We start from the raw sequence: 14,410 nt of genomic DNA, 5'->3' as shown, positions 1-14,410 counted from the left end.
ACAGAGCGTGAGTACGATAAACGATACGTTGTACGAGAGGTATCTGAAAACAGAAAATATAAAAACCTTTCGGATATCTCATGCATTCGGAAAGGTGGGTGTTCAGAGGTAAACCATGATCCGCAGAGACTACTAAATGCTGACACGACCACACTGACACAATTACTTTTTCCAGGGCCAGGTTGCCACCATATAATGCGGAGATAGGACTTAATTTCTGAAAGCTAATCCGTATCACCGGATGCACATGTTCAACGATACATAATACCATAGACTTTGATATAGACGAAAGAAAACTCAATACAGCCTGTGCTGGTATCACCACCACTCGCTAATCTGTTCCGGCTAGTTACCCTGGTGACGGTGACGTCGCCTGTCGAAGACGTTGTGGATGTCCTCGTTACAGTTACCGCACCGCTGTGGCCGGTACTTGACAAAGTGAGGATTCTCAGAAATACTACATGACAGAAATGCTGCGATGGGATAGATACTTAGTTCACCGGTGCACTAACCTGGAAACCATCCACACGATTCATCCACGGCCACTGTACCCACCTTCATACCCTATTTCTTTACGCGCAGGAGCTTTCCCTTTCTATTATAGTAGAGTTTCTTTTTTGGAAAGAATCAGATAATAACAATAGAAACTATCGTTCCTATATACAATATACATTTGACTGGCTACGTGTAGGTAAGCGGTAAGTCTTACCCTCCTAAGACTGTCTATTTTGAAATAGATACTGAGACTTAAATTTTAGTATAATTTCCAGCTGGACAAACCTTTGACTATGCAAGTCATCAGATCCCACAAACTGTTTCCATAGAGTATGGCGTGGTAGGGAATTTACAAACTTTACGGTATAGTTAGCGGCTCCCAAAACTACCCGTGTAATACTTGTTGGCTGTTGCTGATGATTATAATTTTGCGCCCTAGTCAAAGCTGGAGTGACCCCAACGATAGAGCGTACCGAGATTCTGATTTGATCAATGGCAAAGATGTAGCGACCAGGAATTAGGCAATGGGAGTCAGACTCCAGGTTGTCTCTCTTATTTGCGATTCATCTTGTTGTGTCAAGACCTTAGTCAGCAAGTGCCAAGCCGGAAGTCTTGGCACATTGATTATCTTAGATGCGCGTACGGTGGAATGAAAAGTCAATGATTCAATCAATGGTCCCTAATAGTACAGATGGAAAATCTGGCAAGTTCCAAGATGACGCTTCATTTCGTACACGAAACACAACCCTATTTCATCGTTTCCATCGTCCTCTCCAACAACTTCCGAGCCTTCGCTTCTTTCCGATCCAAGTTCTTGTGAAACATCCCCGGAAGAATACGCTTCGAATTCGCATGATCCGGCGAGAACTCAGGGCCCTTCCACCCATTCTTCTTGCACAAAGCAACTGCTTCCTCCAACAGAGCCGTTCCGAAAGTCTTGTTGCGATACCGCTGTTTCACAGTCCATGCACGAATGACCGCCTTGAGTTTGGGGTTTTTCTTGGTCTCGGAGAGGGGTAACAATCTCAAAACCAGTGCGGCGATAATATCATCGCCATATTTGGTGACAATGAGAATGTCTTCTTTGTCAGAATTCGCATCTGGGCGTAGAAATGACCACGTCCCCGTCTTCTCCGCGAGATCCAAGTAGCCATAAGTGAGATAACCCACTCCAGCCATTCCTGCCATCAAACAACCTGCAGTTGTAGTCACAATTGTAGCGAGATCATTGATATAATGAGAAATGACAGCACACAAGGCTAAAACAATAGCTATGGTGACCGGATGAGTAATTATTGCTCGGCTTGCTTCCTGGCGCTGTTGTGCGACGCTGTCGGCAATCAAGCGCAATGCGTTGATGCGATCCGTTTGATGCTCGTCATTATCTGGTTGTGTTTGAAATGTAATCAAAGCTGGAATTTGCTTTTCTGCCGCTGCGATTTCTGGCGCGACAATCGTCGTCGTCGAAGACTCCATTGTTGTTCGTTTTCTTTGTAGCGGAGACTTAATGAGTATTCAAGATCGGCAGGGAAACTTCTCGTCGCAATACAAAAGAATCAAGTGCGGTGTTCTTATCAACGTCGCGACAATGAATCGGAATATAACAGTGGTGAAGTGAAAATTGACTGAAAATTTTGTCAAGTCGAGGGGAGCGAAATGTTTAAATACTCGGCTGCCAGTGGGTGGCAACCAACCAACCCAAAATTCGACAATTGCTTGGTTCTCACCAAAAACGTAGCCCTCTCGTTCTCTGTCCCCTGATTACAATTTATTGCAATGCTTGAAACAATATCGTATCGTGTATTCTATCGGGATGCACTAAGTCAAGTCGATGTTTAGGTTCTTATTGTTTACATCACTACGCCTCGTTGATAGAAAACAACGGAATTATCTATGCGGATAGACGATAAAAGAAAATTTTCAAATTAGTAATTTAATAGCGACTGCCGCATCGAACTGAGAAGACCAGAGGTATAAGGGTATAGGGTATCTTGATTCTGCTTCTCTCCGATCTTTTCAGTCGGGTCAAAGGAATGCCTCTGTATGCGATGCAATCGATAAAAGAGGTATGTAAGACAGTAACGATCGAAAGAAATTAGTAAATCTAAGTGTGCTCAGGGCCGAGCTAGTCTAGTGAGAGGCGTCGTGACCATTGCCAGCGAGACCCTCCTCAGCGGTCTTCTCGTGATTAGCGAGAGTGGGGGTGCTGTCCCAGTAAAGGTTATCACCAGAGAGTTCCTCGAGGGTCTTGCGCTTGGTCTCGGGAATCAAGAGAGTGGTGAAGCAACCGCAAAGCATGAAGAGAGCGAAGATCTGCATGACATGGTTGAGCCAGGGGCTGTCGGAAGAACCAGCAGGCGCACCACGGTGAACGAGAGGTCCGAAGACACACTGAGCAATGATGGCACCGACTTTGCCAGAGGCAGCAGAGAAACCGTGAGAAGTGGAACGGTAACGAGTGGGGAAGCACTCTCCAGGCACGATGAATGTGGTAGCATTGGGACCGAAGTTGAAGAAGAATTGGGCCAACACGTAGAGAGCAAGGAGGCCGTTGTGGGAGTTCTTCAATGGATCATAGGCAAAACCAATGACAATGAAGAGAATGGTAAGCATGATGAAACCACCAAGTTGGATAGGCTTGCGGCCAATGGTATCAACAGTAGCCACGGTAACCCAGTAACCAGGAATGGCACCGGCGCAGATAAGGATCAAGTTACCGACAGCGGTGTTGTAGAAGATATGGTACACGTTAGAGCCGCCAGACCAACCAATTGCAGACAAGATGATGGAGTTGTTGAGACCGAGACCATAGAAAGCAACGTCCAAGAAGAACCAGGACCCAGCTGTTCCGAGAAGGACCCTGCCATTCTTCCATTGGGAATAGTGGGCGATAAAGTCGGACCAGCTAGCCTTGGGAGCAGCGAGACGTTCGCTGTCTTTCTGGATAGCAGCAGCACGTTGAACCTGATCGGGGTGACCTTCACGGGAGCCTTCCAAGTAGGCACTGATGTCTTGGCTGGCCTGAACAATGTCACGGTTGATGTCAAAGGTATAACGAGGCGTCTCGGGAATTGTCAAGCGGTAGTAAAGGGCAAAGACAGCAGGGACGGCACCAAAGCCGATGACCACACGCCACATCTTGTCAACAGCGATATTGCAAACGCCAGTGCACTTGGCGACGGTGCTGGCGGTCTCGAGGGATTCCTTGAAACCAGCGGTCACAATCAGAGCGATGAGGGCACCGACCAACTGGCCAATACCCTGCATGGCGAAGACGGATCCCATCATGGCTCCACGCCACTTGGTCGTCGCGAATCTGCGTCTGTTAGTTCATGTAATTGATCTAAGGAAACCGAAGGTTTGTACGCACTCGGAAGTGATGATGGATGACAATGGGTAGTCACCACCGATACCAATGCCCATGATCACACGCCAGAAGATGAGAACGCCGACAATAGACATGGAAGGAGAATCGGATGAGAGAGACTGGGCGAGGGTGGCGAAGATCATGATGATGAGCTCAAGACCGTACATGCGCTTACGACCGACGTGGTCAGCCAACCAACCGAAAGCGAGCTGACCGATCACAGTACCGCCGGAGGTGGCAACCTTGATGGCAGTATCGGAGTTGGTGGGGATTTTTCCTGATTCATGAGTTTAGCGACCAAAATGGAGGGCACGATGCCATGACAATCATACCTTTGTTGCTGTCAACCCAGAAGACTACACCCAACATGGCGGATGCCATGTTGATAGCGAAGATATCGTAGGCATCGGTGAAGAAACCAACACCAGCAACGATACAAGCACGAACATGGCGCCAGCCGAATTCAGCGTTGTCGATCTGCTCGAGAGCCTGACGACGGCGCTCGTTGGGATCAATGACGGGGGAAGGGTGGGCGGAGTACGTCTCGACGACGGGGTCACTCAATTTGCCTTGCTCAGCCATTGCGAGAGGAAGCAGGTAAAAGAGAGAGGGCAAAGGAGAGGTCGACTGCAGAAAAAGAACGGGAGAACTTCTGGGCGGGAGGATGAGGTGCTGGTATAAATAGTGAGCACACCAAGGCACATGTCTTACACGCCTCTTTCCAAAATTGTGGAAGGATCCGCCGGGCGCTGCAAGAAAAAATACGAAGATTGTTAGATTGCAGCAGCCATGTGAACCCCGGTAGCCTCTGATTCGGTCAATATGACCGACTGATCGAGACGCGCCAATAGATTAATCCTTGGCTGGAACGGGACCAGGAAGCTTACCCGTGCCAATCTTCGCTGGGCAAAGCTTCGTCTATGGCAAATCCAATCGCGTTCTAGATTCGCTGTCTACCTTGGACAATGGCCGCCAACTGTTAAATCTATGATATCGATCTCGAGGGTCATAGATGCCGCAGACTGCCTGCGCCTTCACGATGCAGTCCATTGGGAAAAAAGCCATCGCAGCCAGGCTTCAGCCGTAACGTGAGCATACGACGTTCTCATCCGCATTGCAGCCGTCCATCTTCCATGCATGCGCAAGACCCTTATTCGCCGAACCACCACGTGCATACACGACGCAAAATGCCCAATCCGTATGAGTTGCTTTGGCTGTCCGAGATGGGGGAAGCCCGAAGCGACAACGCCAATGAGAAGCAACGGGCGACATACCCTAGTCGCATTTGCGGAGATGTTGCTGTCTTTGTGCATGTGGTATGAATGGCAGGTTTTTTTTTTTCATTCCAGTTTCAGCACAACCGTCGAAGTTGCGAGGAGGCAATCCAGTGGACGACGAAGAGGGTGCCAAGATGTATATGATATATATGTGAAAGTGTAAAGCGCGGTCCGAGACCCCCGACCCCAAGCTGTCCACTCCGCGTCGCCGCTGCCCACACGTGTCCCCCAGCTCCTTCCTGGGAAAGACCGCCAAGAGCGGAAGATCGAGCGCCGTGGCTTAGCGCCCGGTCTTGGCTCGCCCCAGCCAATCAGCGGCCCGCACGGATCCACGTGTATTCAGGTACTACTACATACTATGGGTATGGATGGGCACGTGCTCCCGACACTCGTGCGCCGATTACATAAAAGTATCCTGTTCGCCGCGAAGTCTGTGTATGTTTCCAATATTTCCAAGCGAGGAAGGCGCGATATGACGGGCACGTGGTGGCAACGACAGCTTTGCGGTCTTTTCTCGGAGTACGGACACGCATTCGACAGGTGGTAGGTACGTAGTAATAGTTGTGTACTATGTACACCGGAAGAGGCAAAGACTGAAGGCGGTGGCAGATCGGGTAGTCTACCCGCAAACAGAACACCCTCATAGATCAACCAATTTTCCGATCGCCTCGTCGTACAAGAGAACCGAAATTACCAGTCGATGCAACCGACTGGCGATTGAAACATTAAGACTTACATAGACAAGGATCTTATTGAGAATGCAGTATCACCTTGGGACAGCTACTACATTCCTTACCCATGGCTAGTCCAACTGCTCAAATGGCCCAGTCTTCCCTCCCCCCCCACTGCCAACACCACATCATAGACCGTTCCTGAGGCCGGTCCATTAGGTCGATCAATTCTAGAAGTTGACAGATTGTGTTGGCACTAGGTACTAGGCACTGAATACTAGTAATATCGTACGGACTACTAACAGTCATGGGTTCTCGGAACCCCGGATCCTCTTGGGCGGGGCTCCTCAAGTCAGCCCTAACTCTTATTTCACGACATTCGTCAAAGGCTTGGTGATAAAACTAGTGGTCAAATGGTTCCTTCATTTTTACCATTTGGAGCTTGCTTTAAGAGCTCAGACGTGCGGAATGAATTGAGCCCACTTCATAGTAACATATACGTCGAATGGGAGACGTCTTAGGCTAACGCAGGATTCGACCGTGAGATAGATCCTTGCTGGAACCAACAGCAGGCATATGAACATTATAGTATAATCAGTGATCTGGCTTCTTCAAGTGTGGCCTGCGCGGTCCTTTGATCGAACCCACACTCCAGCCCAAATGATTAACCAAGAGAATCGCAGGCATTGAGTAAGAGTCTTGGTAGGCTCGACAGTAAAAGCCCACAAGCATGGTATCCACTTGCAGCTTTACAAGTTCGATGCTTTATCCTTTTAGTGAAATGATTGTTCTATCTGTGTAAATGAAACCTGGGGTGTATCATGGCCGACATAACAACCAAAGCCTACATGCCAAGTCGCATCTCACCTGGTATGATCTAATCGTTTGGTTTGTATGAAATTGGACCTTTACCCAAGCCATAAAGTTCTAGCATCGGTCTTCGTTTCCTTTGCTGATAGGATTTGTCGGCATACTCTAATGCTATTCGACGACAAGGTTTTGAAACGATTCCCCTGGTTTCTGAAATATCACAGTAACTAAGCAATGCAGGGGCATCATTACTGGAGGTGATCCAACCTCAATGCACGTGATAGAATCGAAGATTATCTCTTGGGAAATTGCAAGCAATGATTTTCAAGGACGGATTGTGTGTGACTACGCCGAGAAAGGAAGCTCAGCGCGGGTCAGCAAAGATTGTCTCCTGTCTCAAATAGCCGTAAAATACATACGACGCGAGCTATGATGGACAAAGGAAAGCCACATGCGAAGGAGTCTATACAAAATTTGTGGAGGACAAGCAGCACACCATATCGCCAGGGTTGCAGCATCGAGCTCCGCCCAACTATGTTCTCTACTCACCTTGCCATCATCTATCACCTATCGTCTGTCGTTCATCCCCCATCGACTGCCATCTGTCATCTTTAATCTTGTCGCTCTGGCGTCTTGCCGTCTCTTTATTCTTTATTCGTTGTCTAAGAATTTCATTGATCCCACCTGGTTTCAGTAATGATATCGCAGAGTATATGCTTGACGTCAGTTGGCGTTCTCTCACTGCCCAATCTGCACCGGTCTTTTCACGATCGGCCGTTGCACTTATTAGATCTGACCTATCATCTCTCCTTTATTCTCTCAAGCTTACCTATTGTCCTGGACTACTGGACGTTATACAACCTAGTGGGGAACCTTCTATTAAGTGGTTTCAGACACTCCCGAGCCATATACCTACCAAATCCTGGGGTATCTACGTTCTCATCCCTGAAAACATGGAAAATACCGTCCAGGTTTTTAGTCTGGTTCAGGGACTGCGCGGGTTGGTGGAGTTAGAAGTCGGTTGCTTCAGTATCGTCGTCTTTTCCAATCAACAATCTCTCGCTACATCCAGGAGTTTATTGATGATGGGTACTCTATCGTCCATTGCCATCTCTTGGCCGGGTGTCCCATTCACTATCCGAGACGCGCATTCCAAGACATCGCGGGCCTGATTACGAACGGTTTCCTATCTAAAATGCTCACTGGTGGATCATGGAGCCTCGGTGCCAAAAGAGCCTTCATGATTCCAGGTTTTGCAAAATGTATGACTTTGCATGCTTGTATTAAGAGATTCAGGCCACTTTCAACGCTTCGATATGGATATGATGCATATTTCAGCTTATGGGGACGAAAAATCGCAACTTCCGCAATATTTGATTATCTGCTCGAACAATCCCAAATTCATGCTAGAACGACTCCAATGAAGATATTTCACTACACCATACTAATGAGTCCTTCCATCGCGTGTTCCTTCAATTCCCTCCAAATCGCCGTACAGTCTGTATTGATAATCCGCACTTGGGTCATTGAATCGTGCCTTCTTGTCCATAAATTTGATCCGCTCAATATCTTCCTCGTCCATCTCAAAGTCGGCCTCGAGATTTTGCTCAATTTGCCAATCTATTACACTCTTTGGAATGACCGAGCGTCCATTGTTGACTCCCCACGCGAGAGCCATCTGTACCGGGGTCTTGTTATATTTGCGGCCAAGTTCAAGTAACAAGGGACTCTCCGTGATGCGCTCCATAGTGTGCGCAATGTCTTTGCTCCAACCAGTCTCTCGATAAAACGGGTTCATGTTTCCTAATGGGCTGAACTGCATAACATGAATACCCTGTGATCGGAGCCACTGATTGAAATCATTTTGCTGTAGGTATGGGTGTACTTCCATTTGATGTACAGCTGGCGGCTGTATTGATGGTAAGTAACCCTTGCCGAACACCATCCTTGAACGGGAGATTTTAACATACCACTGAGCCTTGGTCAAGCAGAGTCTGGATTTCACCTTTGCTGAAGTTTGACACTCCGAGAGCTTTAACCTTGCCAGTTTTGAGTAATTTCTCCATGGCCTTCCACGTATCCAAATATGTTGTCTTTCCGAGGATCATCTTCCCTTCCGAGTCACGAGGAAACCTCTCTTCTCCACGGGCGAAAACCACTGGGTAGTGCATCATCAACAAGTCAACATAAGAAGTATCCAGCTCTTGTAATGAATACTCAAGAGCGGCTTCGACATCTTCAGGGTGAAAGGTATTGCACCACAGCTTTGTGCCCAAGAAAATCTCCTCGCGAGGAACACCACTCTTCTTTATGCCGCGTCCGACTTCGCGCTCAACATTGTAGACCTGCGCAGTGTCAATCAAACGGAAGCCTGCCTTCAGACATCGATTAACTGCGTCTTCCTGGGCATCGGCATCTTGGAAGGTTCCGAAACCGAGTGCAGGGATGTTATCGCCGGTATTCAACTTGGAAGTTGTCGCCCTTGTTGCTAGTCCTCTCGCATTACGGATCGACGACAACTTTTCCAATCTCCTAAGTGAGCTAGAAAATGGGGAACAGCGACGTAGGCTTCGAAACACGACCATTTTCATTAATCGTTACTGAATGTTTCTGGTCTGTGATTGTTTGAAAAAAAAAAATTAAATAAAATAAAAGCGACTGCTCCTCGGTTCGAGATGAGAAAATTGATGAGAAGCTCGCTCCTCTTGTATCTTGAGTACCCATGATTCTACGAGACGAAACATGTACCTCAGAATGGCTGCAGGGGGGTAGATTTGTCTAGATCTGCATAGCACGACTCGTGTCATTCAAGGTCGGAGATGTAGCCGATCTGCATCATGTACCTCTGCTACGCAAGTTGGGGTTAGTCCGTCCGATTGTGGACAAGTTTCAAAGCAAGCTCAACACATTTCCGCTGGGGGGCGAGGGAGCAGTGGGGCGTGCCCTCGAAGCGGGCCATGCGCCGTGACGAGGGCGTCTCCATGTTTTCTCCGCACATAATGTTATATCATTTATGCATAACTGCGTAGTTGTGCACGTTATGGATTAAACTCAGCAATCCATCCTCTGGGGTAGAAAGACCACTTGATACGTAGTCAGAGTCAGGTCTGAACAGCTGAGGTCTTGCGGGATACTAGTCGTATGGGGAGGTATACCAAATGACATCTTCTAGACCAATGGAAGGCACACTTGCCGCTATTGGCGGTGCATTCAGATATAAATCGGCTTGTATTTTTCGTTCAACATTGATTGCTACTGGTGATTAATCTATTTGGGAATTGGCAGAGTCGTCACCTAGAACTTGTCTTTTAAAGGCTGTCAATTCGCCATACGTTACAACTCTTTGTCCTTGGAAAAGGATGTAAACCAGGTAGCTATTCGACTCCCCAAGACAATGCAGTTCGATGCGAAACATCTCAAGCGGATCTAGCACCGAAGACAACCCTAATAATTTTATACGTGCTGTGAAGGATACCTTTACTGCGAGTAATGGCAGTTTTTAGATTGGCATTGGAATCAACATCGCGGGGGATGATTCACCACCCGGAATAAGGCGAGGACAAAGTGGGAGGCTTTCGGAAGATCTATCGTATCAAGGCTTTTGCACGACCCCTGGCTATGCAAGCTACCATCCCGTTTCAACCGAGAGGTAGAAGCAGTTAGACCGTGAATGTCCGTTTCATCCCATCACAAACGGCTTTGCCGGAGATGCGGACGTCGCAAGTGAACCAAAAACATGTCGCATTTGATCAGCCTATAGTCCATTTACCTTAGGAAAAGATCATCAAAACCAGATATTACCTTCCGGAACGCAGAACAAAAGTTCATATTCTTCTACACACGACTCGTAATACAATAAACAAACAAGATATTATCAAAGAGGCGGGACGAGGACGACAATGACAATACTCATCATCACCATCCCTCCATCTCTGCCACGCCACCACCTCCACCACCACTGTCGATCTGCCAATTCCGCTCCGTATAAAACCCACAATTGCCACTAGCGCACGTAAAGAAATAAATATGCCCCTTGTCAGGCCCCGCCCGATCTAGCCTACTAAACTGACCACATCTACACAGCGGATTCTGTTGGTAAACACCCCAATCATCAGCCCACCCACGGAAATCTCCGCATCGATTGCATCGGAAGTACAGCCGCCCTAAGTGGCCTTTTCGATCTGTTCGCACGGGGAGGCAGCTTAGAGGGAAGTTGCATTCTCGACAAAGGCGTTGAACAGGATGCTGGAATGGGTTTGTGGGTGCTGTGTAGGAGTGGGTGGTTGAGCGATTTGGTGGACTGGTATGTAATGGTCCGGACCGTGAGGGTCCGGTGTATGAAAATGTGAGAGCTGAGGATTGTGATGGGATACTGTGGGATGCGAAAGGGTTGTGGGCGGAAGAGATCGAGCTTCCGCCATGAGGAGCATAAGGATTCACTGCTACCACCAGATCAATGTTCCAAGTCATAAAAACCCCAATTGTCGGTACATACCATCCGGAGCCCACGAAGTGATGTCGGAGGTGGAATGTTTGTGCTTGCTCTTGCCGAAAAGCCTCCTAAGGCCCATGTCAATGGTTTATGGAAGTCAACAGTAAAGGTGTGGTTATCGAACGTCGCTGAGCAGTAATCAAGTTGCAGAATTTATATACTCACCGAAACCCAGATTGCTGGGAGAGGTATTTATCTACCGGAGTGAGATCCGGTTTCCAGCGGCGGTACTCACTTCTTCTCGTATAAGATGGTCGCGCTTACGGCAGAGAGGGTTCGATTTCGAACTCCGCCACGTTTCGGATACGATCACACTTCAAATCGACTGAGAGAGATTGTCTCCGGCGATGCAGGGCTGTAGAACGGGCGGTTAGTCTACCAGCCACATTGGTTTAGTTGCTCGGTAAAGACTTCCAAAACTGCGAAGAAAATTAATTCACAGCTGATCCTACTTCGGAGTGAGATAACTAGCATGGCAGATTTTAGCCCGCTCGTTTCAGTACTTGTCAAATTAGTTGAAGGACTCACGCATGCTCCTTGACGCCACCAGCGGCAAGAGTACGGAAGCCATTACTTTGGATACAGAGCCTTCTTCACGCGTTGGTTATGGAAGTCACCCGGCCTGTGCAGGGGTCAATACGAACAATAAAAAGTAAGAAGTGTGCAGACATCTGGCTGAGGAGCGTGCTCACGCAAATGCGACCACGCCAAATTAAGATGGCCGAAAGATCGTCGACGGTTCAACCGCGATAGCCCGTTTTACCTTGACAAGAACTTACGTCCGTTACATAGACTTGATCGCACATAGAACCTGGCATAACTGTTGAATATGTACTAGGTATCAAAGCTTGCTATATTAGCCGCAGTGAGTCTCCAATCGGGCGCAAGGTCGGAAGCGTACAATAATTGTAGACAAGATTTCTGGCGATAATCGATGTCCAAATCAGGTAAGATAAAGTCTTTTTCTTCTAGATAGTAGTTGTATTCAAGCTTATAATGAGAGACTTCGACCATGATAATTGGAAATGGAAATCCACACGGAGAAGTTGCGAGCCGCCTGAAACTTTGTCCAGGCACGATCGTGTCGTTGATCATAAAAAGGCATCGGGTATCATAAACCATTAAAGACTTTTTGCCATCTTTTACATATGTACCTGGACATACAAGGTCATTGAGTCCGATATAGACCCTCTATGGGGGTATTACATAGTAGGGAACATCACTGTCGTGCTCAACCTGTGCCGAGTATCAATCTAATAGTACAAATCTACGACGGTAATATACTGGTAGAATGCATAGCTTTATGTGGTCAACTCTATTGACTTGTGCGTAATATGTCTACTACATAGTAGATTGAGAAGCAATGCATGCAATGAGTGCTATTAAAATAGCCAATATTCCAACACTGTGAGCTCTATCTCAGCTGTAGAGTGATCTTGACACCAATCCATATATATCAGGATCAGAATAGTTTAGAGTAAATTTATTTATAGATAGGTTACCGTAGTCTCTTTTCTATTTATCTATTTTTTACTAGGAAGGTTAGCGGTGGTTTTCTTAGCGTTATTTACTAGTAATATATGTTATAATAATATATAAAAGGTTTCATATTCTGTAATCTAGTCTATGAAGTTGTACATACTAGCCATAATCTTTCGAGATGATATAACGATAAATCTGTAAAACACACCTTACATATGAAACATACTCCTCCGAAACCAGAGTGTAAATCTCAGTACGGGAGCCTGTAATAGTAATTCGAACAAGAAGTGTTTCTATGAATTCTATCGGATAAATTTGAACGGGATTCGTCTGTAAATACCAACTTCGCTGATGAATATTCCTGCATCCCTTGCCCAAATTTCAACGGAACCGGGGACCTTGCCTCTACTTCTAAAATTCAATAAGCCGCGCCTCTATTATTCCGAAATCCGATTTCGGAGAGKCTGCTGGGCGAGATATCGCCGCAGATTGTCCGCTATAAAATCAGTGCAACCCTCCGGTCTTCCTCCTGCTGCATGTGGGGAGAGGATAAGATTCGGTGCTTTCCACAAGCGACTAGACTCTGGGAGCGGTTCGGTCTTAAAGACATCTAGAGCAGCGCCACCAATTTCGCCATTTTCCAAGGCATCGACTAGCGCGTCCTCGTCAATGGATATTCCACGTCCAACATTGACAACCCACGCATGCTTGGGCAGCAGTTTGAGTCTCTCTGCATTAAGCGCGTCTCGCGTTGATTCGGCGCCCGGTAATATCATGACGAGTGCGTCCGTTTCTGGAAGGAGTTCTGGAAGTTTATCTTCTGTCAAAACCTCGACACCAGAGCGTACACCAGCGTGTCGTGCTACACCGCGTACGTGAGAACCCAGAGCCGTTAAATACGGAGTCAATTTCTTCGCGATGTTGCCAAATCCCCAGATAAGAATGCGAGCATCGCGTAAAGTGGTGAAGTCACTTCGTGGGTAGGACCCGCCAAGGTGCCCTGGCCATTTCCCCTGGAGTTGATAGTCTCGCATTTCGTAGAATCTTCGGGCGCCACTAAGAAGCAAGCCTAGAGTATGCTCGGCAACAGTCCCATCATGGAGACCAGATCCAGTAGTGATAATTATTTTAGAAGTGTCGAAACCGCCTGCGAGGACGTCATTCGGGCCGGCAGCGAGTGATTGAATCCATCGTAGATTTTTCATACGTTTCGCAGCGTCGGTGAGATTCTCCGAGTTATTGGACCAAGTCACCATGATTTCAGCATCAATTAGATCCTCAGGTATGGGTATCTTGACATCGTAAGGATGAAGGGTGACCGCGAAGCCTTTGAGGCTCTGGATGTCAAGTTTGAGAGAGGTGGGGTACAAAAGCTTCATGGTGAAGTTCCTCGCCAGCTAGCAATAATATAAACATGCAAAGTCTAAGATATGGGAGGGATCAATCACCAATCGGTCAAGAATGTATCAAGTTCTTGCTTTTGGGTAAAAAGAAAGATTTGAGCGTTTTGAAAGGCGAGGGAGATTCAATGCTGATGATGTTGTGAACAGCGTGCAGTTTTCACCTTCCCCGCAGTAATGCGGAGTCCCCAAGTCCAGCTGATTCGACAATGAAGGGACACTGGAAAATGGGATCCGACTATAGTTCAATAAAAGATTGTTTGAAAGTTCCGGAAAAAAGTCCGTTACCTACAGTATCCGCAGTTTCTCGAAGCAGTTCTGCATTTTTACCTAATGATAGAGCAAACCTTCGAGATCAGATGTTCTGAAGAAAATTATCAGCACCTATTATATTGTGGCGGATATCTTACTATTGA

At 47.2% G+C, this 14,410-nt stretch overlaps 4 protein-coding genes across 4 annotated transcripts; all 4 read right to left on the bottom strand.

Moving 5' to 3' along the window:
* Positions 1 to 1,242: 1,242 nt before the first annotated feature.
* On the bottom strand, positions 1,243 to 1,971 carry BHQ10_002600 (uncharacterized protein; the record flags this gene model as incomplete). The annotated part of the gene is made up of 1 exon (XM_040874765.1): positions 1,243 to 1,971. The coding sequence occupies one exon, from the start codon at positions 1,969 to 1,971 to the stop codon at positions 1,243 to 1,245; it is 729 nt and encodes a 242-aa protein (XP_040731105.1).
* Positions 1,972 to 2,625: 654 nt separating this feature from the next.
* BHQ10_002599 (uncharacterized protein) lies at positions 2,626 to 4,444 on the bottom strand (the record flags this gene model as incomplete). The annotated part of the gene is made up of 3 exons (XM_040874762.1): positions 2,626 to 3,811; positions 3,866 to 4,139; positions 4,195 to 4,444. 3 exons carry the CDS (start codon positions 4,442 to 4,444, stop codon positions 2,626 to 2,628), a joined length of 1,710 nt encoding a protein of 569 aa, XP_040731104.1.
* A 3,620-nt stretch (positions 4,445 to 8,064) lies between these two features.
* BHQ10_002598 (uncharacterized protein) lies at positions 8,065 to 9,205 on the bottom strand (the record flags this gene model as incomplete). Its single annotated transcript, XM_040874761.1, has 2 exons — positions 8,065 to 8,469; positions 8,591 to 9,205. The coding sequence occupies 2 exons, from the start codon at positions 9,203 to 9,205 to the stop codon at positions 8,065 to 8,067; spliced, it is 1,020 nt and encodes a 339-aa protein (XP_040731103.1).
* A 3,826-nt stretch (positions 9,206 to 13,031) lies between these two features.
* BHQ10_002597 (uncharacterized protein) lies at positions 13,032 to 13,973 on the bottom strand (the record flags this gene model as incomplete). Its single annotated transcript, XM_040874760.1, has 1 exon — positions 13,032 to 13,973. One exon carries the CDS (start codon positions 13,971 to 13,973, stop codon positions 13,032 to 13,034), a length of 942 nt encoding a protein of 313 aa, XP_040731102.1.
* Between the last annotated feature and the right edge of the window lie 437 nt (positions 13,974 to 14,410).

Source organism: Talaromyces amestolkiae (assembly GCF_001896365.1).
Source record: "Talaromyces amestolkiae strain CIB chromosome Unknown scaffold3.1, whole genome shotgun sequence".
NCBI lineage: Eukaryota > Fungi > Ascomycota > Eurotiomycetes > Eurotiales > Trichocomaceae > Talaromyces > Talaromyces amestolkiae.
This window is presented reverse-complemented; position numbering and strand designations above follow the sequence as displayed.